This window comes from Ranitomeya variabilis, chromosome 3 (genome assembly GCF_051348905.1).
Source record: "Ranitomeya variabilis isolate aRanVar5 chromosome 3, aRanVar5.hap1, whole genome shotgun sequence".
Taxonomy (NCBI): Eukaryota; Metazoa; Chordata; class Amphibia; order Anura; family Dendrobatidae; genus Ranitomeya; species Ranitomeya variabilis.
In genome coordinates, this window is record NC_135234.1 from 693,586,190 (window position 1) to 693,611,713 (window position 25,524).

Genomic DNA, 25,524 nt, shown 5'->3' on the forward strand with positions numbered 1-25,524 from the left:
AGGCAGTGAGTGATGGTCCGCGGCCACACAGTGCAGGAGATATAGGAATGAACCTATAGGCTTGAGAACTATAAGGCTATGTGCACACGTTGCAGGTTTAGATGCGGATCCGCATTGTTTTTGGCCTCACGGATTCACATCAAATCCGCAATGTAGTGCACAAGCAATGTTAATCTATGGGAAGTGGAGATTTGTTGTGCACATGCTGTGGAAAAAAACGCCCAGATTTGCAGCGTTTTATTTTCCGCAGCATGTCAATTCTTTTTGTGGCTCTGCAGCGTTTCTGCACCCATTGACTTCAATTGAGTCAGGCCCATCCGCAGCAAAACCGCAGATGTAAAACAGATCTGCGGATGTGGGTTCGAGAAACGCTGCAGATCGGGAGGAGGGAAGTGTGGGGGCAGAGCTATGTGCGTGTGTGTGTGTGTGTGTGTGTGTGTGTGTGTGTGTGTGTGTGTGTGTGTGTGCCGGTGTCTGTGTGCGGGGCTGTGTGTGTGTCTGTGTGTAGGCAGGCATCCGATGGGACTACTTATCACATCCGGCTATGCCTGCTACAGTGACACCATTAGCCAATGATGGGAATGTAGTAAAAAAAACACATACAGTACATACTTGCCATATACACCTAATCCCCGAAGCTATCGATCAGCTGCAAATAAAATTAAAATAATAAACAATATACTCCCTGTGTCTGACGTAATCCAATTAATAACGATTGTCCCACGACGATCTCCCGTGGAGAGCTGTCACATCAGCAGATGCACTGCATCACTCCCGCCGCCGACAGGTCACCTGAGTTCACCTGTCACTTGCGGCACTACAATGTGAGAATTTTCCCACGGCTGTAGTGCTGTAAACTGAACTCCGATGCTACACTGCGGGAGGGTTATCTCTGGTCAGTGCGTCATCTGAGGCCCTGTAGAGCGATGACATCTGCTGATGTGACCACTCTATAGGGGAGATCGTTGTAGGACACTCGTTATTAAAGAGGGGCTACGTCGGAACAGGGAGTATTTGTTTGTTTTTTTTAAATTTTTTGCAGGTGATCGATGGCTTCGATTGGATTAGGCACGGAATAAAAATTATGAAAATATTTGTACTGTTTTTTTCATTAAAATACTTTTTTCTGGCTGTGTCTTTTTTTTAACCCATTAATAATTATAGGACTAATAATGGATAGGCGTCTTATTAACCCCTTTCTGACATTAGACGTACTGTCCCGTCGAGGTGGGGTGGGCCCGTATGACCACCGACGGGATAGTACGTCATATGCAATCGGCCGCGCTCATAGTGGGAGCGCGCCCGATCGTAGCTGACATCCGGCACTATGTGCCAGGAGCGGTCACGAACCGCCCCCGGCACACTGCGATCAAACACGATCGCAGTGTTCCGGCGGTATAGGGAAGCATCGCGCAGGGAGGGGGCTCCCTGTGGGCTTCCCTGAGACCCCCGGAGCAACGCGATGTGATCGCGTTGCCCCGAGGGTCTCTTACCTCCTCCTCCCTGCAGCAGGCCCGGATCCAAAATGGCCGCGGCATCCGGGTCCTGCAGAGAGGTGGCTTCACAGCTCCTGCTCAGAGCAGGCGCCGGGAAGCCTGGAGCTGTGCACGTCAGATCGCCGATCTGACACAGTGCACAGCAAAGTGTCAGATCAGCGATCTTACACTATAACATGATGCCCCCCCTGGGGCAATGTTATAGTGTAAAAAAAAAAAATATTCACATGTGTAAAAAAAATTTTAAAAAATTCCCCCCAAAAAATAAATATATTGTTCCCATAAATACATTTCTTTTATCTAAATTTAAAAAAGCAAAACAATAGTACACATATTTAGTATCGCCGCGTCCATAACGACCCGACCTATAAAATTGTCCCACTAGTTAACCCCTTCAGTGAACACCGTAAAAAAAAAAAAGAGGCAAAAACCAACGCTTTATTATCATACCGCCAAACAAAAAGTGGAATAACATGCGATCAAAAAGACGGATATAAATAACCATGGTACCGCTGAAAACGTCATCTTGTCCCGCAAAAAACAAGCCACCATACAGCATCATCAAAGAAAAAATAAAAAAGTTATAGTCCTCAGAATAAAGCGATGCCAAAATAATTATTTTTTCTATAAAATAGTTTTTATCGTATAAAAGCGCCAAAACATAAAAAAAATGATATAAATGAGGTATCGCTGTAATCGTACTGACCCGAAGAATAAAACTGCTTTATCAATTTTACCAAACGCGGAACAGTATAAACGCCTCCCCCAAAAGAAATTCATGAATAGCTGGTTTTTGGTCATTCTGCCTCAGAAAAATCGTAATAAAAAGCGATCAAAAAATGTCATGTGCCTGAAAATGTTACCAATAAAAACGTCAACTCGTCCCGCAAAAAACAAGACTTCACATGACTCTGTGGACTCAAATATGGAAAAATTATAGCTCTCAAAATGTGGTAACGCAAAAAATATTTTTTTGCAATAAAAAGCGTCTTTCAGTGTGTGACGGCTGCCAATCATAAAAATCCGCTAAATAACCCGCTATAAAAGTAAATCAAACCCCCCTTCATCACCCCCTTAGTTATCGAAAAATTAAATCCTTAGGGGGTCTACTTTTCAAAATGGTGTCACTTGTGGGGGGTTTTAATGTTTAGGCACATCAGTGGCTCTCCAAACGCAACATGGCGTCCCATCTCAATTCCTGTCAATTTTGCATTGAAAAGTCAATCGGCGCTCCTTCCCTTCCGAGCTCTCCCTTGCGCCCAAACAGTGGTATACCCCCACATATGGGGTATCGGCGTACTCAGGACAAATTGTACAACAACTTTTCAGATCCAATTTCTTCTCTTACCCTTGGGAAAATAAAAAATTGGGGCGAAAAGATCATTTTTGTGAAAAAATATGATTTTTTATTTTTACGGCTCTGCATTGTAAACTTCTGTGAATCACTTAATGGGTCAAAATGCTCACCACACATCTAGATAAGTTCCTTAGGGGGTCTGCTTTCCAAAATGGTGTCACTTGTGGGGGGGTTTCAATGTTTAGGCACATCAGGGGCTCTCCAAACGCAACATGGCGTCCCATCTCAATTCCTGTCAATTTTGCATTGAAAAGTCAAACGGCGCTCCTTTGCTTCCGAGCTCTGCCATGCGCCCAAACAGTGGTTTACCGCCACATATGGGGTATCGGCGTACTCCGGACAAATTGTACAACAACTTTTGGAGTCCATTTTCTCCTGTTACCCTTGGTAAAATAAAACAAATTGGAGCTGAAGTAAATTTTGTGTGAAAAAAAGTTAAATGTTAATTTTTATTTAAACATTCCAAAAATTCCTGTGAAACACCTGAAGGGTTAATAAACTTCTTGAATGTGGTTTTGAGCACCTTGAGGGGTGCAGTTTTTAGAAAATACCCAAGTGTGACACCATTCTATCATATAGACCCTCAAAATGATTTCAAATGAGATGTGGTCCCTAAAAAAAAAAAAAATGGTGTTGTAAAAATGAGAAATTGCTGGTCAACTTTTAACCCTTATAACTCCCTAACAAAAAAAAATTTTGGTTCCTAAATTGTGCTGATGTAAAGTAGACATGTGGTAAATGTTACTAATTAAGTATTTTGTGTGACATATCTCTGTGATTTAATTGCATAAAAATTCAAAGTTGGAAAATTGCAAAATTTTCAAAATTTTCGCCAAATTTCCGTTTTTTTCACAAATAAACGCAGGTAACATCAATGAAATTTTACCACTATCATGAAGTACGATATGTCGCGAGAAAACAGTGTCAGAATCAACGGGATCCGTTGAAGCGTTCCAGAGTTATAACCTCATAAAGGGACAGTGGTCAGAATTGTAAAAATTGGCCTGGTCATTAACGTGCAAACCCCCCTTGGGGGTAAAGGGGGTTAACACCTCTCCATTATTAACCAGGCTTAATGTCACCTTACAATCAACGGTGACATTAACCCCTTATTACCCAATATGCCGCTGCTACAGGGCAGTGGGAACAGAGAGGCTAAGTTCCAGAATTGGCGCATCGTACAGATGTGCCAATTCTGGGGAGGCTGGGTGCTGGGGTGCTATATATAGGTTATATCACAGTGATCAAAATAAAAAAAAATAGTAAATGACCCCCCCCCCCTTTATCACCCCCATAGGTAGGGACAATAATAAAAAAAAATATTTTTTTTTTCTTTTTCCACTAGGGTTAGGGTTAGAACTAGGGTTAGGGTTAGGGTTAGGGGTAGGGTTAGGGCATGTGCACACAGTGCGGATTTGGCTGCGGATCCGCAGCGGATTGGCCGCGGATCCGCAGCGGATTGGCCGCTGCAAATTCGTAGCAGTTTTCCATCAGGTTTACAGTACCATGTACACCTATGGAAAACCAAATCCGCTGTGCCCATGGTGCGGAAAATTCCGTGCGGAAACGCTGTATTGTATTTTCCGCAGCATGTCAATTCTTTGTGCGGATTCCGCAGCGTTTTACACCTGTTCCTCAATAGGAATCCGCAGGTGAAATCCGCACAAAAAAACACTGGAAATCCGCTGTAAATCCGCAGGTAAAACGCAGTGCCTTTTACCTGCAGATTTTTCAAAAATCGTGCGGAAAAATCTCACACGAATCCGCAACGTGGGCACATAGCCTTAGGGTTAGGGTTGGAATTAGTTAGGGTTGGAATTAGGGCTAGGGTTGGAAATAGGGTTAAGATTAGGCTTGTGGTTAGGGTTATGGATAGGGTTAGGGGTGGGTTGGGGTTACAGTTGTGGTTAGGGTTGGGATTAGGGTTAGGATTAGGGTTAGGGTTGGGATTAGGGTTACGGGTGTGTTGGGGTTAGGGTTGTGATTAGGGTTATGGCTACAGTTGGGATTAGGGTTAGGGGTGTGTTGGGGTTAGTGTTGAAGTTAGAATTGAGGGGTTTCCACTGTTTAGGCACATCAGGGGTCTCCAAACGCTACATGGCGCCACCATTGATTCCAGCCAATCTTGCGTTCAAAAAGTCAAATGGTGCTCCCTCCCTTCCAAGCCCCGACAGTGGTTTACCCCCACATATGGGGTATCAGCGTACTCAGGACAAACTTGGCAACAACTGTTGGGGTCCAATTTCTCCTGTTACCCTTGCAAAAATAAAAAAAATTACTTGCTAAAACATAATTTTTGAGGAAAGAACAATTATTTTTTATTTTCACGGCTCTGCGTTGTAAACTTCTGTGAAGCACTTGGGGGTTGAACGTCCTCACCACACATCTAGATAAGTTCCTTGGGGGGTCTAGTTTCCAAAATGGGGTCACTTGTGGGGGGTTTCTACTGTTTAGGCACATCAGGGGCTCTGCAAATGCAACGTGACGCCCGCAGACCATTCCATCAAAGTCTGCATTTCAAATGTCACTACTTCCCTTCCGAGCCCTGACGTGCACCCAAACAGTGGTTTACCCCCACATATGGGGTATCAGCATACTCACAACAAACTGGGCAACAAATATTGGGGTCCAATTTCTCCTGTTACCCTTGTGAAAATAAAAAATTGCTTGCTAAAACATCTTTTTTGAGGAAAGAAAAATTATTTTTTATTTTCGCGGCTCTGTGTTATAAACTTCTGTGAAGCACCTGGGGGTTTTAAGTGCTCACTATGCATCTAGATAAGTTCCTTGGGGGGTCTAGTTTCCAAAATGGGGTCACTTGTAGGGGAGCTCCAATGTTTAGGCACACAGGGGCTCTCCAAACGCGACATGGTGTCTGCTAATGATTGGAGCTAATTTTCCATTCAAAAAGTCAAATGGCGCGCCTCCCCTTCCGAGCCTTGCCGTGCACCCAAACAGTGGTTTACCCCCACATATGAGGTATCGCCGTACTCAGGAGAAATTGCCCAACAAATTTTAGGATCCATTTTATCCTGTTGCCCATGTGAAAATGAAAAAATTGAGGCTAAAATAATTTTTTTGTGAAGAAAAAAAGTACTTTTTCATTTTTACGGATCAATTTGTGAAGCACCTGGGGGTTTAAAGTGCTCACTATGCTTCTAGATAAGTTCCTTGGGGGGTCTAGTTTCCAAAATGGGGTCACTTGTGGGGGAGCTCCAATGTTTAGGCACACGGGGGCTCTCCAAACGCGACATGGTGTCCGCTAAAGATTGGAGCCAATTTTTCATTCAAAAAGTCAAATGGCGCTCCTTCCCTTCCGAGCCCTGCCGTGCGCCCAAACAGTGGTTTACCCCCACATATGAGGTATCAGCGTACTCAGGACAAATTGGACAACAACGTTTGTGGTCCAGTTTCTCCTTTTACCCTTGGGAAAATAAAAAAATTGTTGCTAAAAGATAATTTTTGTGACTAAAAAGTTAAATGTTCATTTTTTACTTCCATGTTGCTTCTGCTGCTGTGAAACACCTGAAGGGTTAATAAACTTCTTGAATGTGGTTTTGAGCACCTTGAGGGGTGCAGTTTTTAGAATGGTGTCACTTTTGGGTACGGTATTTTCAGCCATATAGAACCCTCAAAATGACTTCAAATGTGAGGTGGTCCCTAAAAAAAAATGGTTTTGTAAATTTTGTTGTAAAAATGAGAAATCACTGGTCAAATTTTAACCCTTATAACTTCCTAGCAAAAAAAAAATTTGTTTCCAAAATTGTGCTGATGTAAAGTAGACATGTGGGAAATGTTATTTATTAACTATTTTGTGTCACATAACTCTGGTTTAACAGAATAAAAATTCAAAATGTGAAAATTGCGAAATTTTCAAAATGTTCGCCAAATTTCTGTTTTTTTCACAAATAATCTCAGAAATTATCGACCTAAATTTACCACTAACATGAAGCCCAATATGCCACGAAAAAACAATCTCAGAATCGCTAGGATCCCTTGAAGCGTTCCTGAGTTATTACCTCATAAAGGGACACTGGTCGGAATTGCAAAAAACGGCCAGGTCATTAAGGCCAAACTAGGCTGGGTCATGAAGGGGTTAAAGATATTGCTTGCAGATTTTGTGTGTGTGTGTGTGTGTCTTTATTTATGTACCATTTTATCTATCTATCTATCTATCTATCTATCTATCTATCTATCTATCTATCTATCTATCTATCTCTGTATATCTCTGTGTGTGTGTGTGTGTGTGTGTGTAAACACTATTCTTCCATGGAGTATGTAAAATAAGAGGTTGGACAAAGAAATGACATCACAATTTTATTTTTTTATTTTTTGAATAATAGATCTTTAGGTTACAAAAACGCATACAAATCCCCGTCAAAAATGCTCAGATTTTTACTTGCGCTTTCTGCCAAGACGTGCAGATTCTGAGCAGAAAATTCTGCAGGCAAATCTGCAACGTGTGCACATACCCTGACAGCATATCAATGTAAAGGAGGGAATATCAGACTAGTAATCCCACAGTAACGAATCCTAAACCTACTGTTGAGAATAAGATCAACAACAATATTTCAAATTAATAGATTATGAGAATAACTTCTACCAATACCGCACTGTAGAGTGGATATAACAAAAATTAGATTAATCTAGTACACGCCCCTGGTTGAAACGACTGCGAAATGTACGTTGGGGGTGAGGGGGAAGCGCCATCTATCCACACTTTGTGCTCCAGCTCCATAGTTGGGTATCGTACCCTGCTATTTTTCTAATTATCCATTTATTGTTCATTGGACACTCCTTTCTGATCTGTCATGGGTACTTGTGTCACTGCCTTGGATAAACTAGTGGGCTATATATATGGTCTATATATTTTTATACTCTACATGTATTTTACATTTGATATATTTAGGGTTTGGTTATTATTATTTGACTGTCTAGTGATGAATTTTTTATAGACCACAAATATTCCACAGGCAGGAACCCCTTTATTGTGATCTGTATCGGCTGGATTTATATTTTGCTTGGCTTGAGCACACTAATATCATATATTAACTCTTTATGTACCATACAGGATAGCATGCCTTCCTCCTTCTGGAAACTCTGCTATTGAGATTCCTTTATGTGTTATTTTAATTCTGATTAATACAATTTTGGTTTTATATTTATTTTTCTGGTTCTCTTTCTCGGTTACTGTTATGTAAGTCCGAATTTGTTTGCATCCCATGGTATGAAGTGGCAGTTACTCACTTTATGGACAACATATGATAAATGTACAAAGTAATGTAATCAGCGCACAGCTTGTATAACTGTACATTTGGTGTGCCCTCTAAATATTTCCACACTAGTGAGTCACTTTACACTGGCAAGGAAAAATGGCAAGTTGGACATAATTTGTCCATTTTCACTTAGGGGTGTACTCACTTTTTGTTGCCAGTGGTTTAGACATTAATGGCTGTGTGTTTGTTGACTTAGGCTACTTTCACACTTCCGTCTTTTAGAATCAGTCACAATCCGTTAAAGTGGCTACTTTCACACTAGCGTCGGACGACGCACGACGAATTGCGTCGTTGCGACGTACCGACGCTAGCAGTGAATGCGCCGCACAATGTGGGCAGCGGATCCGCTGCCCCATTGTGAGGTGCGGGGAGGCGGGGGCGGAGTTCCGGAAAAGACTGGAACAACGCACCAAAAAGCGTTACAAGCAACGTTTTTTGGTGGCGACGGTCCGACTCAACACGACGCAACCGTCGCACGACGGTTGCGACGTGTGTCAATGCGTCGCACTGCGTTGCTAATGCAAGTCAATGGAGAAAAAACGCATCCTGCAAGCACTTTTGCAGGATGCGTTTTTTCTACAAAACGACGCATAGCGGTGCAGTGCATGACGCTAGTGTGAAAGTAGCCTTAAAGTGTTGAAAAGACGGATCCTGTATAGATTGTAAAAAACGGATGCACTGGATCCTGTTTTTTGACGGATCTGTCGATGCAGCAGCTGCAGGAAAAATGGGTTAAATTAAAGGAATAGAAATCCTTCCAGGCATGCTCAGTGTAAAAAACAGAATCTGTTGCTGGATTCCGTCATTTGACGGAGAGCAACGGATCCTGCGCCCATAGGCTTCCATTCTAGCCAACGACGTACGCCGCAGGATCCGTTGCTGTACGTTTTTTCGACACAGACAAAAAACGTTACATTGAACGTTTTTTCCAGACGACGGTCCGCCAAAATACAACGGAACCGTCGCACGACTGATGCGACATGTGGCCATCTGTCGTGATCTGTCGCTAATACAAATCTATGGGAAAAAAACGGATCCTGCGGGCACATTTGCAGGATCTGTTTTTTTCCCAAAACGACGCATTGCAACGGATCTGAAAAGACAGAAATGTGAAAGAGGCCTTATTTAGAGGGCACACCAAATTTACACTGTTATACGAGCTGTACACTGACTACTTTACATTGTATCAAAGGGTCATATCTTCAGAGTTGTCCCATGAAAAGATATAAAATATTTCCAAAAAATGTGAGGGGTGTACTCACTTATGAGATACTGTATGTCACAAGTGTGTTGAAAAGTGTTAAAATGTTACAATGTTTGCACAGCGCGATGTTGCACCAAAATGTTGTGACTTTTTATGCCACTTACAACCAACTCCGCTAAAATGGGAGGAGATGGGGAGGAGACATGGCGGGGGGTGGGGAGCATGGCTACGCTCCCCTTTAATTTCATCAAGTCTGCCAATGTTTTCGATGCCCCAAATGCTACTCCAGTTTCAGACTTTTTGCCAGTTTGCCAAAGAGCGACATCAGCAGTGATGTCAGAGAACAAGCTGTGGCTGCTCCTCAATTTGGAAAAGGGTGATTAGGCAGTTTCCACACAATTTGGAGACCATCAACGCACAGTGAGAAAGGTCATTCACAGTGGAAAACATTCAAGCAGTTGACGATAATCTTACCAGAAGTGGGTGTTCCAGAAAATTCACCCCAAGGTCATAGCATGCAATGCTTAAGAGAAATTGTAAATACACCCCATGATCTACAGCCCAGACTCAAAAGACTCAAGTTCATGACAGTACAATCAGAAAAAGACTGAACAAGTGTCGCTTGTTTGGAAAGGTTTACAGGAGAGAGCCTGTTCTTTCTAAAAACAAACAAACAAAAAAAAAAAACATGGCAGCATGTCTAAAGTTTGCAAAGTTATATATTATTATTATTATTATTTATTTATATAGCACCATTAATTCCATGGTGCTGTACATGAGAAAGGGGTTACATACAGGGTTATAAATATCGTTTACAGTAAACAAGTTTATATGAACAAATATACAATAATTTCCAGAACCATGTCCTTTGAACAGATCAGTCCAAGGTGTGCATGTTTGGCCATAATGGTGAAGTCCATAAACAGCATATAGGCACAAACACCTCTTGGTTACAGTCAAGCACAGTGGTGGCAGGGTTATGATTCGTCTGCTGAAACCTGGGCACCTGGCCGCCATGGAGTTGACAACAAACTCCTTCATATAATAAAGTATTCTACGCCAAATTTGAGGACATCCATACAAAAGTTCAAGCTTTGCCTAAACTGGGTCAAGCAATGGTACAATGATCCCAGGTACACCAGCAAATCTATATCAGGCTGGAAAAGAAAATAATTAAGGTGTTGCTTGACTCAGCCCCAGTCTTGATGTCAAACCTATTTCAAATCTGCACCTTATGAGAGCAATGTGTAAACTAATGCCCACAAACCCCAAGGAACTTGCAGATCTCCAAAAGTGAAATATAATGGCACGACACATAATTCAAACAGCAGGCCGTCCTAATCATGTGTCGGGACGGGCTTCAATCTGAAGAAATGCAGCTCCTGCGACCTGTATCTCAACTGAGAGAGGAACTGCATAGTAAGGAACAATACCGGAGCTGTGGGACAAGCCTTGTGACGGAAGAATAAATAACTCTCCTCTATTGACAGAGCACAGAGGATTAAAGGGGTTGTTCACTACTTTTACATTAATGACCTATTCTTAGGATAGGTAATCGATGTTTGATCGGCTAGGGTCCAACACCTGGCCCCCCGCCGATCAGCTGTTATCACTGGCCGGAAGTACATCTTTCCAAGCTGCTCCATCTTCTGGTACTGGCACATCTGCCTCCTATTCAAATCAATAGGAGGCGGATGTGTAGTACCCTGCGGTGGCCATTATCCGTAAGCGAAACAGCTCGGTAAGTACTCTGACCAACACCAGCATAGGCCATCGCAACGCCTACCTCGCCTACCCTGTGCTATTCTGCATTCTGGCGAGGGACCTCCGGGATGCCAGGTGGCTGTGAATGGTGTTCAAATGACTGGACTTTGGGATTCAGGGAGTTTGTTGACCCTGGTAAGGGCCACACTTCCACATGTGCTAGCCCATGCGAAAGGGGTGGGTGTAAGGTGCATCTGGAGACACCAAGAACTATCCCTTGGCCCAGGTTGACATACGCTCAGACTGTGGCTCCCTGTTCCGCCAAGTGGGAGTGGTCAAGGACTTGTTGGATGCTATTGTTATTGGTCTACATTTTCCTTTGTTCAGGCACTTATGGGCTAAAGCTGTAGCACCCAGTAATCCTGTATGCCGCCAGTAGTCAGCTAAGGTAACAAGGTCACATGATGTAAACAATAAATTTAATTTCACTGTACAGGCTACAGATGAGGATGTAGTGTACTGAGCACAGACCAGCGTCAGTGCATGTGTAGCTGAGGCTGTGCCTCAGGAGAGGAGTATGGTGCTGGTGAAAGTGTTGTACAGTTAGGTCCATATATATTTGGACAGACAACATTTTTCTAATTTTGGTTATAGACAATACCACAATGAATTTTAAACAAAACAATTCAGATGCAGTTGAAGTTCAGACTTTCAGCTTCCATTTGAGGGTATCCACATTAAAATTGGATGAAGGGTTTAGGAGTTTCAGCTCCTTATCATGTGCCACCCTGTTTTTAAAGGGACCAAAAGTAATTGGACAGATTAAATAATTTTAAATAAAATGTTCATTTCTAGTACTTGGTTGAAAACCCTTTGTTGGCAATGACTGCATGAAGTCTTGAACTCATGGACATCACCAGACGCTGTGTTTCCTCCTTTTTGATGCTCTGCCAGGCCTTCACTGTGGTGGTTTTCAGTTGCTGTTTGTTTATGGGCCTTTCTGTCTGAAGTTTAGTCTTTAACAAGTGAAATGCTGCTCAATTGGGTTGAGATCAGGTGACTGACTTGGCCATTCAAGAATATTCCACTTCCTTGCTTTAATAAACTCCTGGGTTGCTTTGGCTTTATGTTTTTGGTCATTGTCCATCTGTAGTATGAAATGAAGACCAATCAGTTTGGCTGCATTTGGCTGGATCTAAGCACACAGTATGGCGGCTCTGAATACCTCAGAATTTATTCTGCCGCTTCTGTCCTGTCACATCATCAATAAACACTAGTGACCCAGTGCCACTGGCAGCCATGCATGCCCAAGCCATCACACTGCCTCCGCCGTGTTTTACAGATGATGTGGTATGCTTTGGATCATGAGCTGTACCAAGCCTTCGCCATACTTTTCTCTTTCCATCATTCTGGTAGAGGTTGATCTTGGTTTCATCTGTCCAAAGAATCTTCTTCCAGACCTGTGCTGGCTTTTTTAGATGTTTTTTTTTTTTAGCAAAGTCCAGTCCAGCCTTCTTATTCTTGATGCTTATGAGTGGCTCGCACCGTGCAGTGAACCCTCTGCATTCCCGGTGACTACCTCTTGAAGCTCATCAATAGAATGCCAAGAGTGTTAAGAGCAGTCATCAAAGCAAAAGGTGGCTACTTTGAAGAACCTAGAATATAAGACATATTTTCAGTTGTTTAACACTTTTTTGTTAAGTATATAATTCCACATGTGTTAATTCATAGTTTTGATGCCTTCAGTGTGAATGTACAATTTTCATAGTCATGAAAATACAGTAAAATCTTTAAATGAGGTGTGTCCAAACTTTTGGTTTGTACTGTACATACATATATACATGCATACATACATACATACAGGCCCCCTCCATGCCTCCTGGTGTACTGGCCTGTCTCCTGGTAGCGCCTCCAGCCTCTGGACACTACGCTGACAGAAATAGCAAACCTTCTTGCCACAGCTTGCATTGATGTGCCATCCTGGATGAGCTGCACTACCTGAGCCACTTGTGTGGGTTGTAGAGTCCGTCTCATGCTACTACGAGTGTGAAAGCACAACCAACATTCAAAACTGACCAAAACATCAGCCAGAAAGCATTGGTACTGAGATGTGGTCCCCAACTGCAGGACCACTCCTTTATTGAGTGTGTCTTGATAATTGCCAATAATTTCCATCTGTTGTCTATTCCATTTGCACAACAGCATGTGAAATTGATTGTCAAACAGTGTTGCTTCCTAAGTGGACAGTTTGATTTCACAGAAGTTTGATTTACTTGTAGTTATATTCTGTTATTTGTGTTCCCATAATTTATTTTGAGCAGTGTGTGTGTGGATAGTATGTAGAATTTAGATGAAATCACCCTAGACTTTGAGAGGTTAAATCAAGGTCTAGAGGGAAAAAACGAGTCCTGGATGCAATGTTTAATCCAGGCAGTTAATTTGGGCTGTAGGTGTGAGCGCAGACAGTGACACAGCATTATTTCATCCGTCTCACTGCTAGCCGTGTATTTTCCTGCCATCCTCCACTTGAGTTAAGATGTAAACTGAATTAAAATAGGTCAGAGATGCTGGCATGTTCTCCGATATTTGAAATGGCAGCTGCAACCTTTATGCCAAGTCAGAATTCAAAACAGCGGGGGAAGCAGCGCTCCGGGCAGGGAGGGGACGGTTACTGTGGCAACGACAGAATATCTTATAATGAAAAGTTTTCAGTGGAAATGTACAATGACCGAGGAGAGGCCGGACAGGATGTGTGCGGCTCAGGATATTTGCTTGGGCTTCAAAAGAGAATTCTTAAACTTTATTTTCATTTTTTTTCCCCTCTGTCATTGGTGCTGTTCCATTGCCGAAGTGTTAAGGTGGCCCTAGCAAAATAACATTTCCAAACTACGTAATGCATTTCTCTTCTGTGGGCAAAGTCATGGGTTATGTAACTGTCCACTGGGTTATTCACATCCTGCGGGAACTTTTAAGGGATCAGAAAACAGAACAATAATTTTTTTTTTTACTATTATTATTTTCTTTGGAGAGGGGACATTTCACAGCCAAAAAAGCAGTTGTTCACATCCCCATAATTATTCATTGCTTAAAGTGTAATGTATGAGTAAGTGTAAGCGTGCAGATCTGTCAAGAGAAATTGCACTAAATGCAATAAAGCGTATAGTAGACACAGCCTCCTCCTTCTGCAGCACCACACTTTTCGCCTTTAGATCTCGTTCACATGTTATTTGGTCAGTATTTTACCTCAGTATTTGTAAGCCAAAACCACGAGTGGGAGAAAAAAACAGAAGTGGTGACGTGTTTCTAATACATTTTTCTCTGATTGTTTTACTCCAAATTTTAGCTTACAAATACTATAAGAGGAAAAATATATTAGAAACACGTCACCACTTCTGTATTTTTCTCCCACTCGTGGTTTTGGCTTATAAATACTGAGGTAAAATACTGACCAAATACTGAACGTGTGAATGTGGCCTTATACACAGCCTCCACCTGCAGCGCCTCACTCTTCTCTATATACAGCCTCATACTGCAGCAGCACCGCACTCCTCTCATTTTTCCCCTCACTCCTCTCATTTTCCCCTCACAGGTGCACAGCAACTTCCTGTTATGAGCGCAGTGAAGTAATCCATGAGGCTCCTCCCTTTTCCCTGACGTCATGCCTCACCAGAGCAACTTCATTCTAGACATGACACACACACACACACACACACACACACCTATATCTACATCTATCCAAAGGTCGGTAATTTTTATCGTAGGTACACTTCAACTATGAGTGGCAGAATCTTAAAATACAAAACAGAAATCACATTGTTTGATTATTTTTTTTTTTTTTTACATACGGTAATTAAATTTCATTTTATTGCATGAAATAAGTATTTGATCACCTACCAACCAGCAAGAATTATGACTCACAGACCTATTAGTTTTTATTTAAGAAGCCTCCTACTCTGCACTCATTACCTCAATTAATTGCACCTGTTTAAGCTCGTTACCTATATAAAAGACATCTGTTTGCACACTTAATCACACTCTAATTTCTCCACCATGGCCAATACCAAGGAGCTGTCTGAGGACACCCGGGACGAAAATTTATTGACTTGCACCAGGCTGGGATGGGCTGCCGGACAATGGGCAATCGGCTTAATGAGAAGGCAACAACTGTTGGCACAATTAGTAGAAAATGGAAGAAACACAAGATGACTGTCAATCTCCCTCGGTCTAGGGCTCCATGCAAGATCTCGCTTCGTGGGGTAAGGATGATTCTGAGAAAGGTCAGGAGTCGGCACAGAGCTACACGGGTGGACCTGGCGAATGGCCGGAAGAGATCTGGGACCACAGGCTCAAACATTACAATAGTAACACACTATGCCGTCATGGATTAAAATCCTGCAGGACACGCAAGGTCCCCCTGCTCTCGCCAACACATGTCCAGGCCTGTTTGAAGTTTGACAATGACCATCTGGATGATCCAGAGGAGGAATAGGAGGTTGTCATGTGGTCAGTGACCAATGACCTTCACCAAAATAGAACTTTTTGGTATCAAGTCCACTAGTCGTGTTTGAAGGAAGAAGGCTGAGTACAACCCCAATAACACCATTTCAATAATGAAGCATGGTGGGACAGGACAACTGTACTGTATTGAAGGGAGGATTGATGGGGTCATGTATTACGAGAATTTGGCCAACAGCTTACTTCCCTCAGTAAGAGCATTGAGGATGCCTGGGTCTTCCAGCATGACAATGACCCGAAACATACAGCCAGGGCAACTAAGAAGTGGCTTCGTAAGAAGCATTTCAAGGTCCTGGAGTGTCCTGGCCATTCTCCAGACCTGAACCCAATAGAAAATCTTTGGAGTGGAGGGTACTGAAACTCAATGCTGCCCAGCGACAGCCCCGAACCCTGAAAGATCTGGAGAGGATCTGTATGGAGGAGTGGGCCAAAATCTCTGCTGCAGCGTGTGCAAACTTGGTCACGAACTACAGGAAAAGTCTGACCTCTGTAATTGCAAACAAAGGTTTCTGTACCAAATATTATTTCATGCAATATAATGCAATTTAATTATTTAAAAATCATAAAATGTGATTTTCTGGATGTTTTTTTAAGATTCTGTCTCTAACAGTTGAAGTGTACTTACAATAAAAAATTACAGACCTCTCCATTCCTTGTAGGTGGGAAAACTTGCTAAACTGGCAAAGCATCAAATACTTATTTTCCCCACTGTGTGTGTGTATATGAATATATAATCTGACAAAGACCATGCTTCCAGCGATGTCACTTAATGGGCTACTTGATACAGTTTTGATGAAATCACTGTTTTCTCTGCTGCAGATCTACCAGCTCTGTGAATGCTGAGCTCTGTATAACCCAAGCCACACCCCTGTTTGGCAGCTTTCTGTGTACACTGTGCATAGGCAGAAAGCTACCTATCAGTGTGTGTGGTTATACAGATCTCATGAATATGGAAGTATAAAATTGTTCTATGGATACAACTAATTGTGAAAATCTGTCCTTAGCTGAGTTATATCCATGTTAAAGAAAATAAATCATCAAAATATAATTTACACCTAGAATTGACGTCCTTTGTCGTTTCATTGCAAACTCTATTATTAACTTCATCTTTATTACATCTATTTCTTCCCTCCGTTTTCCAAATGCAAAATTAGGAAATGGCTCCTGCTGGGCTTATCGCCAAATGCTCCTGGTTTTTCTGCTGTATAGGAGTAGGCAGGGCTGTGGGTCGGTAAGCCAAACTTTCGACTCCGATCAGTCTGGATGCAGCCACATCCAATAACTAAATAGAGAAAAAAAAGCCAACCAGCACTCCTAATGTGAACACGTGCAAAGCTGCAAACTGCATCATATAGATGATCTTGCACTCCTCCCATTGACCTTGCAGGTGGCGGTAATCAACTCTACCTGCCCATAAATTGTAGGTTTAGCCCAGAGTGACATGTTTTGTCCATAGTTGTAGGCTGGTGGCCCAAAAGTGGCATGTACGGTAGAGTAGGACCCATCAGAGGGAGATCACCTGGCCGTGGTTGATGGGCACACATGAATTGGCCAATTTATGCGCTAAGAATCTTCATTTCATCTATTACTGTAAGTTTTATGAAAAAATTAAAAAAAAATAAAAAATTGTGAAATATTTTTGAGATTAATATTTGTCTGTGTTTTCACATGGCCTAGATTCATGTACATGTGCTGCTGTGTTCTTTTTTATCTATCTATCTATGTATGTATGTATATATATATATATATATATATATATATATATATATATATATATATATAATCTATATCCAGTATTGTAGCATTTCTCCTGGTCTCTCTTCTTATCCACCTTCACCCTTTAAAGTGAGGACCTGTCGAAGTGGGCAGTTTTCTTCTCTAACTTTATTCTTATTTGTCCTCTGAGTATTCCGTGTTCTATTCTTTCAGTTTCTTTTTTTTTTTAATCCACTGTATGGTTCCATAGATACCTGCCTTCCTATTTGATGCAAATTTTTATTTTCATGGGGGCATTGATTAAAAAAAACCTGTCTAAAGGCACACCCCCAGATAATTCTGTAGGCCACACCCACTTGTTAAAAAGCATAGACCTATCACCATATAAAGAGGCCCATATCTCTAGAAACGTATCGTGGATTACAAATATATAAAAACGGGAGCAGCGGGGGTTAAATAAGTGCAAAAACTGGACACTTGTGACCTGGTTACAGGACCTCTTTTAAATCGAAAGTTGCTGCTGCATGTGAAGTGGTCGTACTTGTTGCTGCGGTACGTCGCAGCGTGATCCATTTTGGAGGAGACTAATCTGAACTCTTGGTAATTCGTAAAGCATCTGTGTGTGTGTGTGTGTGTGTTTTTTTTATGGGAATTGAAACAAAAGTTGTATTCATGGGCAGCGGGGAGAAAATGAAAACCCTGCTTTGTAATCGGCTTATCCCAAACTGGAAGAATTCATGCTCTCCGCAGCGACTTGTTACACAGAATTCAGCAAGTGCTCCCAATGGCTTCATTAAGCTCTTTGTGGAGAGGAACGCTTAACCCCTCCCAGCCCTGTCCTGCGTCTTAGCCGCACGGTGGTGGCGTTGGCTTTAATTTTACATTTTATGTATCTAGACCTAAATCACTCATGTCTTCCATGCTCTGCGTGGAGAATATACTTTTGAATGAGAATTGATGAAAGGGCCGTACAACATTTTTTAAGCATTATCCCAATCTGCTGGAGCCTTTATGGTTAACATCTTATTTCCCATTTGGCTGCCATTAAGTCCTATTCAAATAAATGGTACTTGGTTGCAATACCAGACACCACCACTGCCATAAGTGTGGCGCTATGCCTGGTAAACCGTGGACCGGGTGCAAACCCTTCAATCAGATAATGACAGTGGGGCCCTCACCGATCTAATATGAATTGTCCATTCTAAGGATAGACTGTCAGCTTTGTAGTATTGGATGACCCCTTTAATTTACACCTTTAAATTGCCTCCTGCTCTGGTAGCGAAAGCCTTTTATTTTAGTACCCACTATGTAATGCTACACTTCCCAGATGTTTAGTAGGAAAAATCTGCAGATTAAAGCTCCTTTTTTAATCTTTATTTCATAAATCAATAGTAGACATGAAAGTAAGCAACTTTGTAATGTATCTTATCCGAGAAATCCGCTTTCTCCTCCTGGACTGAGCTTTCAGTCTCGGTTTATGGGTGAGCTTTATCTCTGAGATAGATGGCAGTTGGTGCTTGTAAAATTCCATGGACTGTGAGGAGGAGCTAGAGGCCGACAGACAGTCCGCCGCAAGTTCTCCTGAAGTTACTACACGTCTCCATAGAACTCTATGGGCACCAACTGTCATCTTCTATCTCCATAATAGGGGAAAGTCTCTATTCACTGAAGACAGGTTCTACCCGGGAATTGAGAATTGTAAGAAAGAAACTCCTTTCTCTGATAAGAAGATATATCACAATGATTCTTATTTCTACTTCTACTATTGAAATAAGAAGAAAAAAAAACCTAAAATAACGGAAGACTGGATTTTTTTGCTTTGTCTTCCATTTGTGGCCAAAACTGCTCCTTCAGTGACTACGGTAATTAGTGCATGATATTGAAGATATTCCCTACTTTTACCTGCAGAATCATGCAGCCATAGGTCACATACATGATGGGTCCTTTTTTAATAAAGTCACCCTCCAGAAAAGAAGCAGTGTTTTTTGTTTTTTTTGTGTGGGAAGGCAAGGGAAACTCACAGCCCACCTCCAAACTTTTAGATAATTGTTCCTCGCTGATTTGGAGATCATTGAGTCCCTGCTCTCTGCTGTGAGCTAGCCAGGAACCTGTACAGGAAAATAATAGTGATGAGCGAATGTGCTGGGATAAGGTGTTATCTGAGCATGCTCTTGTGCGGAGTGTCTTCGACGTGCTCAAAAAATATGTTCACGTCCCGGCGGCTGCATGTCTCGCGACTTTTCGACAGGCGTAACACATGTGGGGATTGCCCTGCATATTTTGTTGCTGTCAAACGGCTGTGAGACATGCAACCGCGGGGTCTTGATCATATTTTCCGAGCATCCCGAAGGCACAAGACACTCAGCACCAGAGCATGCTCAGATAACATCTTATCTCAGCACGTTCACTTATTACTAGAAAATAACTCTTTGCAAGGCCGATAGCCAAGAAGTATGTGTGAACATGGCCGTAGAATACAATAACACGCTGCAGCCAGTAGGACTATATATTGCTGGATAATAATAATGATACAATGGCTGCAATTTGATGGTAATGACAGCAAAAAAAAGTTAGTTACTCTACTGTTTGTCTTCTTTTTGAAGAAAGTCTTTTATTTAATTTTTTGCTATTTTTTGGGGAATTTTTCTGAACTTGTAGTAGGTGCTTATGTTATGATGATTTAATACCGTGTGAAGACCAGATGATCTGTATGGTGGACACGCTGCAGGTGTTATAGGGGCTTCACCAAGGACCTGATTTATCCCAGACACCTACTTCCCCCATTAAGAAGGTTACAAAATAAATGATGGAAAATTGTCTTTTTAATGTGTCTGTGTAAGGCAGGGTTCTGTCACCTGAACACGAGGGCGGCTTTACTCTTTATGGTGCCAATAGCTTATTCCTGAGCATCGTTAATTCCAGCATGTAAACTAGCAATGAAGTGAATCGCCTGCATTTACTAAACATCAGGCACTTGCAAAGCCAGGAGTGGGCGGCCGGGTAAGCACACGCCGAGGAAACTTGTTCTTCGCTCTTCATCCACGGACTGGCTTATTCCCCAGCGCTAGGACAAGTCTGGGTTAATAACTCACATGTGACTCACCCCTCGTACCCAATTAGCAGCTGCCCCATTAAAAAGATTTTCTCCTCTGAGCATTTCAATTACAGGCAATCATATCTAAAGTAATGAGAGCTCCTCGGAGCTATTTTACGAGACGTATGCTGGGAATCGGCCTGCAAAGCCTAATTGCCCATATTATATATGAAGGATTTAATTCGGGGACATTTTATATTCCTTTGATTTTGCTTTGTAATAATGCAGCAAACCTTGCTCATCTTCTAGGCCATTTGCCAGGTATCATAGGTAAGTATTCCCAGAGATCTGCAGTCAGACCTATGCAGGCTTGCCTTACGTGGAAAATTGTAGGAGTTTTTTTTAATCCGTGTCCACTTTTTTTTTTTTTTATCATAATAGGTCAATATTTTGTATTAATCGAAAGGCAATTTGTGGGAAATGACAATTTATTGCCAAGGACATTTCTGTGCATTTGGTGTAATCTTTGCCTATAAATGTGGCTCAGTCCTGTTCACTTGAATGGGATTAAACTGCAGCATCAGGCACAGCCTCTACCTAATATATTGTGCTCTGCCTGGTAGACAATGAAGGGGATGCCCTGTCAGTCTGCTGGGGGTCGGACTCCTACCAACACTCTTTATTATGCTCACTTATATAGCACCATCATATTCCGCAGCGCTTTACAGGCATCATCATCATCACTGTCCCCATTGGGGCTCACAATCTAGATTCCCTATCAGTATGTCTTTAGAGTGTGGGAGGAAACCGGAGAACCCAGAAGAAACCCAGGAAAACACGAGGAGAACATGCAAACTCCTTGCACATGTTGTCCTTGGTGGGATTAGGACCCTAGCGCTGCAAACCAGCAGTGCTAACCACTGAGTCGCCGTGTTGCCCCAAAGTCTCATTTCTCTACCAGATAGTGCTTACTGCCTCCATACTGTGGACTCATCAAATGTAATTTCTAAATTAGTTTGAGGTGCATGAAAAAAATTAAAAGTTAAAATAATTTTAAGTGGCATCTGAGTGCACCTTGATGCAGTGGAATAGACCCCGATTACAGAGATGTCACCTAGTATGCGTATTCTACTGTTTCAACACAGAATTCAATGCTGATAGAACAATCACTAGAGGACTAGGTGTCTTGTGCATCTTGGTCCAAGCAAACCAAATACCTGATTAGCAGCTTTCTGTCACTATACAGCGCACACAGGAAGCTGTCAGGGGTGTGGGCCGGTTACACAGGGCTCAGCATTCAGAGCTCTGCTAGATCTGCAGCAGAGAAAACTGCAACCAGTAAACTTAAGTTTACACGTTGGTGGAATAAACGTCTCTGCCCCTACATGAAGCTGCTGTCGGATTGCATAGCAAAAGCCTGCAGAAATATTCCCTTAAAGGGAATCTGTTACCAAGTTTTTGCTTCCAACAGCCTGATTCCATTGATTTAGCAGTTTCTGGGCTACTTGGTGCAGTGTTGATTCAAAACTGTTTTCTGTGCAGTTCTCCCAGTCTTCTAAATGCTGGTCCTTGTATAACTCCGCCTACACCTCTGCCAATTTTCTGCCTATGCACAGTGTAGACAGAAAGCAGCCAATCAGTAGTGGGGGTGGGGTTATACAGAGCACATGAATATGAAGGACTATATAGCAGCAAGTTTACTAGTCCTTTAGTAATAATCTCATGTTGATAAAACTACAGCAAACAGCTGAGAAAGTGACACATTGCTGGAATCATGTTTCTGTCTCTACCAGGGCTTTGGAGTCGGTAAGCCAAACCTCCGATTTTCTTAATTTCTCTGACCCCATAGCTCTGGTCACTACTGAGCATGTACATAAAGTGCAGCACAGATTCATCTCAAGTACGACTCCACAGCTCTGCCTCACTACTGAGTATGTACATAAGGTGCACCACAGATTCATCTCATCTACAACCCCACAGCCCTGCCTCACTACTGAGCATGTACATAAAGTGCAGCACAGATTCATCTCATCTACAACCCCACAGCCCTGCCTCACTACTGAGCATGTACATAAAGTGCAGCACAGGTTCATCTCCACTAACAGCAGAGATCCTGAGATCAGGAACAGAACAGACATTTATAGGACATTTCATAACTTTCCCAAACTCTTATGAAGACATTTACAGCACATCCTGCATTGTACTACTGTACCCAATGTATTCTATAATCTAGATGTCCGTCCATTTCATACCGACTCCACCACAATGTTCACCGACTCCACAGCCCTGGTCTCTACATTATGCTGCTCTCCCATTAGGTTGCAAACACCTAGTGACCGATTCTCTTTTAAGACATTTCAGCACTTGGGAATCCCGCTGAGAAGACGGCCTCTGTCAGTGATTTGCATTAGTCGCTATAACCAGGAGTCGGTCCTCTGTTTGGGCTACTTTTTGTATATATGAAGAAGGAAGAATTTCAGTCACTGCGTAAAGTCCATGCTAACAATTGTGTGTTTTTTCAGATCGCTACACACTGGAAAACGTCTCCGGATATTCCCTGTTTCTGCTCCCGCGGAGGCACCAGTTGTCACAGGTCAGTTATCCAATACTATGCTTGTCATAGAGGGGGTACCCGCTGGGTCAGGCCTGTCCATTTCCTACATGGGTTATGGGAAAATGTATAGCTGCCGCTTTGTGCTTGCTAGCTGCTTGCTCGCTTTCTGAAGCCGGACCCACGGTGACCATGTTGTATTATATGTGCAGCTTTTTATTCCTTCCCCCTGCCCATTTCTGTCAATGCATATTTTCTCTGTTCTATGCAGACTAGGTGAAGTCTTTCTAGCGTTTATAAAGCAGCAGTGTGTGCCCTGTGCCCTCGGATTGCTGCTACTCGTCCCTCGGTTGCCATTCCACTGACACACTAAGGCTACTTTCACACTTACGTTTTTAGTAATCCGTCGTTTTGGGCAAAAAAAGGATCCTGCAAATGTGCCCGCAGGATCCGTTTTTTGCCCATAGACTTGTATTGCCGACAGATCGCGACGTATGGCCATACGCCGTGTCCGTCGTGCACTGGATCCGTCGGTATTTGACGTTTAAGTGAACGTTTTTTCGTACGTCGCGTCCGCCATATTCTACCGCGCATGCGCGGCCGAAACTGCGCCCCCTCATCCCCGGACTTTACACTGGGGAGCGGATGTGTTGTAAAACTGCATCCGCTGCCCACGTCGTGCCACAATTTCACAACGCACGTCTACATGCCGGGCATCATGAAAGGAGCACTGGAATAGGATGCGCCTCATTCATTAAAATGTACTCGCCTCTTAATGAATCCGTTGCATCTTACAGCTGCTGTGCTCCTCCGCCCCAAATGTTACTCCAGCCAGGACCTGGCGTACATTTCTGGCATAATTTACATCACAAAGGTGGCATACATTTTGGTTAATTTATCAGGTGGGCTTTGTCACACTCCTCCCACCCCAGCTGTGCCCAATTTGGCACTATAACCCCCCAAAGATGACAGATTTTTAGCATTTCAGAATTCTGGTGAAAACACATTGATGAGTTGGGCACTAAATGAACCACTGCAGCTGCATACCCTTCCTCCCCTCCTCTTTTTTTTTTTCTGTGTACTGTTCTACACTAGATAAATTATTTTTTTTTTTATATAACACTGTTTACACTACTTTGATCCTCCAATATTGTGGTTTTTAAACCCTACACACTGCTATGAATCATATATAAGTTATACTTTATAGGGCCAGTGCCTCTTTAAATATATTGTCTGCCCTCGGTAATAAAGCCAGGTTATCTGGGAGTGCTGAGCATTAGGAGTTAGTGTCAGGCTTCCTATAATCTGCCCGGGACATATAGCAGAAAGGTGAGAAAACTCAGGATGATTTGTCAATTAGTAAGACGGGATCTAGCTTTTATTGGGCTACATGCCCATCAAGTTAACCAGCGTTTCATCTCATAAAACCAAGCCTTCATGCATCAGCCTGTATGATCCCAATGAACACACTGTTTTATGGCTGTATCTGATCAGGCAGGTAGCGGCAGAAAACAGGATCAGCTTTGCTAAATTCTCATTTTTCACGCATTCTTATTAAACACCTCTGCTTTGTGAAGAGCATCATTCAATATTGTGACACCCAGCATACGTTTCTTCCCGTCAATCACCCCGTCTCATCTTCTGGGAGTGTTATGGGAACAAGTTACAACACTTATGACTTTGGAAGACTGACACTTCTTAGTTTATTTTCTTTAGGTTGTGAACTCGCGTAGATTTACGAGCTTTCTATATACTAATAATGTTGTGCTGTACGACCGATCGCCAACACATGAGCCCCAGCTGACCAGTGCAAATCTTGGAGATCTTACAGTGACCATTGTTCGTCTTGCGATCGGCACTGGTGGGATATAACTTTACGTGGCAGATTTAATGCTATTCGTGTCCTGTGTAAAGCTGGGTGATCGCCTTTGTTAGTGCTGTAGTTGTTGCCATGAATAGCCAAGTGCAGCTTCTATCTGACATTTGGTTTGTAGAAATCAGTGCCGCCGGCTGTGACTACGTGTCCCACCATTCATTGGATAGACAAGTGTAAGTATGGCCAGATATTGCATGCATATGCTAAGGGGCAGGCTGGTGGCCATGATCACAGGTGTTGAGTAAGAAAGCAGTGCTAGCAAGAGATTATCTATGCACTGCACATGTGTGTGCTATTGGTTTGGATTCCTCTGCTAGGACTCCGGTAATCACCAGAACAGCAGCTCTTGTATCCCGTTCTGCCCTGCATGTAGACGTAGGAGGCGTTGAATGGTGTGGCAGGCTGTGCACGCACTAGTCTATAATTGCATTTTCAGCACTGTAGACTTTGGTTGGATCTGCACGGCACATGTCACTCCATACAACTCCTCCTAGCCACAATCCATTGTGTGATCGCTGAGGGTCCTAGCAGTGACTTGTCGATAGCTGATAACTTGCATAGACCGAAATACTCGTTTAAGGGAAATCTGTCAGCAGGATCATCCCTCCTATGCTGTCTACATGGGCATGTGGGTCAAAGGAAGCTGAATAAAATGGCGCTTAGATATGAGTGATCTGATGTCTTATTCCAGAGAAATTGTGTTTATGTAAATAAACTTTTAAGATCTATGGGCCGGGCATAGATCTCTCTGAGAATCTGCCTCCAGAGATTATTATTAGCGATGAGCAAGTGTAC

The 25,524-nt window shown here is 42.6% G+C and overlaps 1 protein-coding gene across 2 annotated transcripts in view; it reads left to right on the top strand.

Annotated features, from left to right (window-relative positions):
* Window positions 1-25,524, top strand: part of MRPS31 (mitochondrial ribosomal protein S31) — a 77,448-nt gene that overhangs the window by 24,375 nt on the left and 27,549 nt on the right. For both annotated transcript variants that reach the window (XM_077298164.1, XM_077298163.1), the window contains exon 5: window positions 22,825-22,895. In XM_077298164.1, coding sequence (XP_077154279.1) covers window positions 22,825-22,895 — 71 coding nt within the window. The remainder of the gene's footprint in view (window positions 1-22,824; window positions 22,896-25,524) is intronic.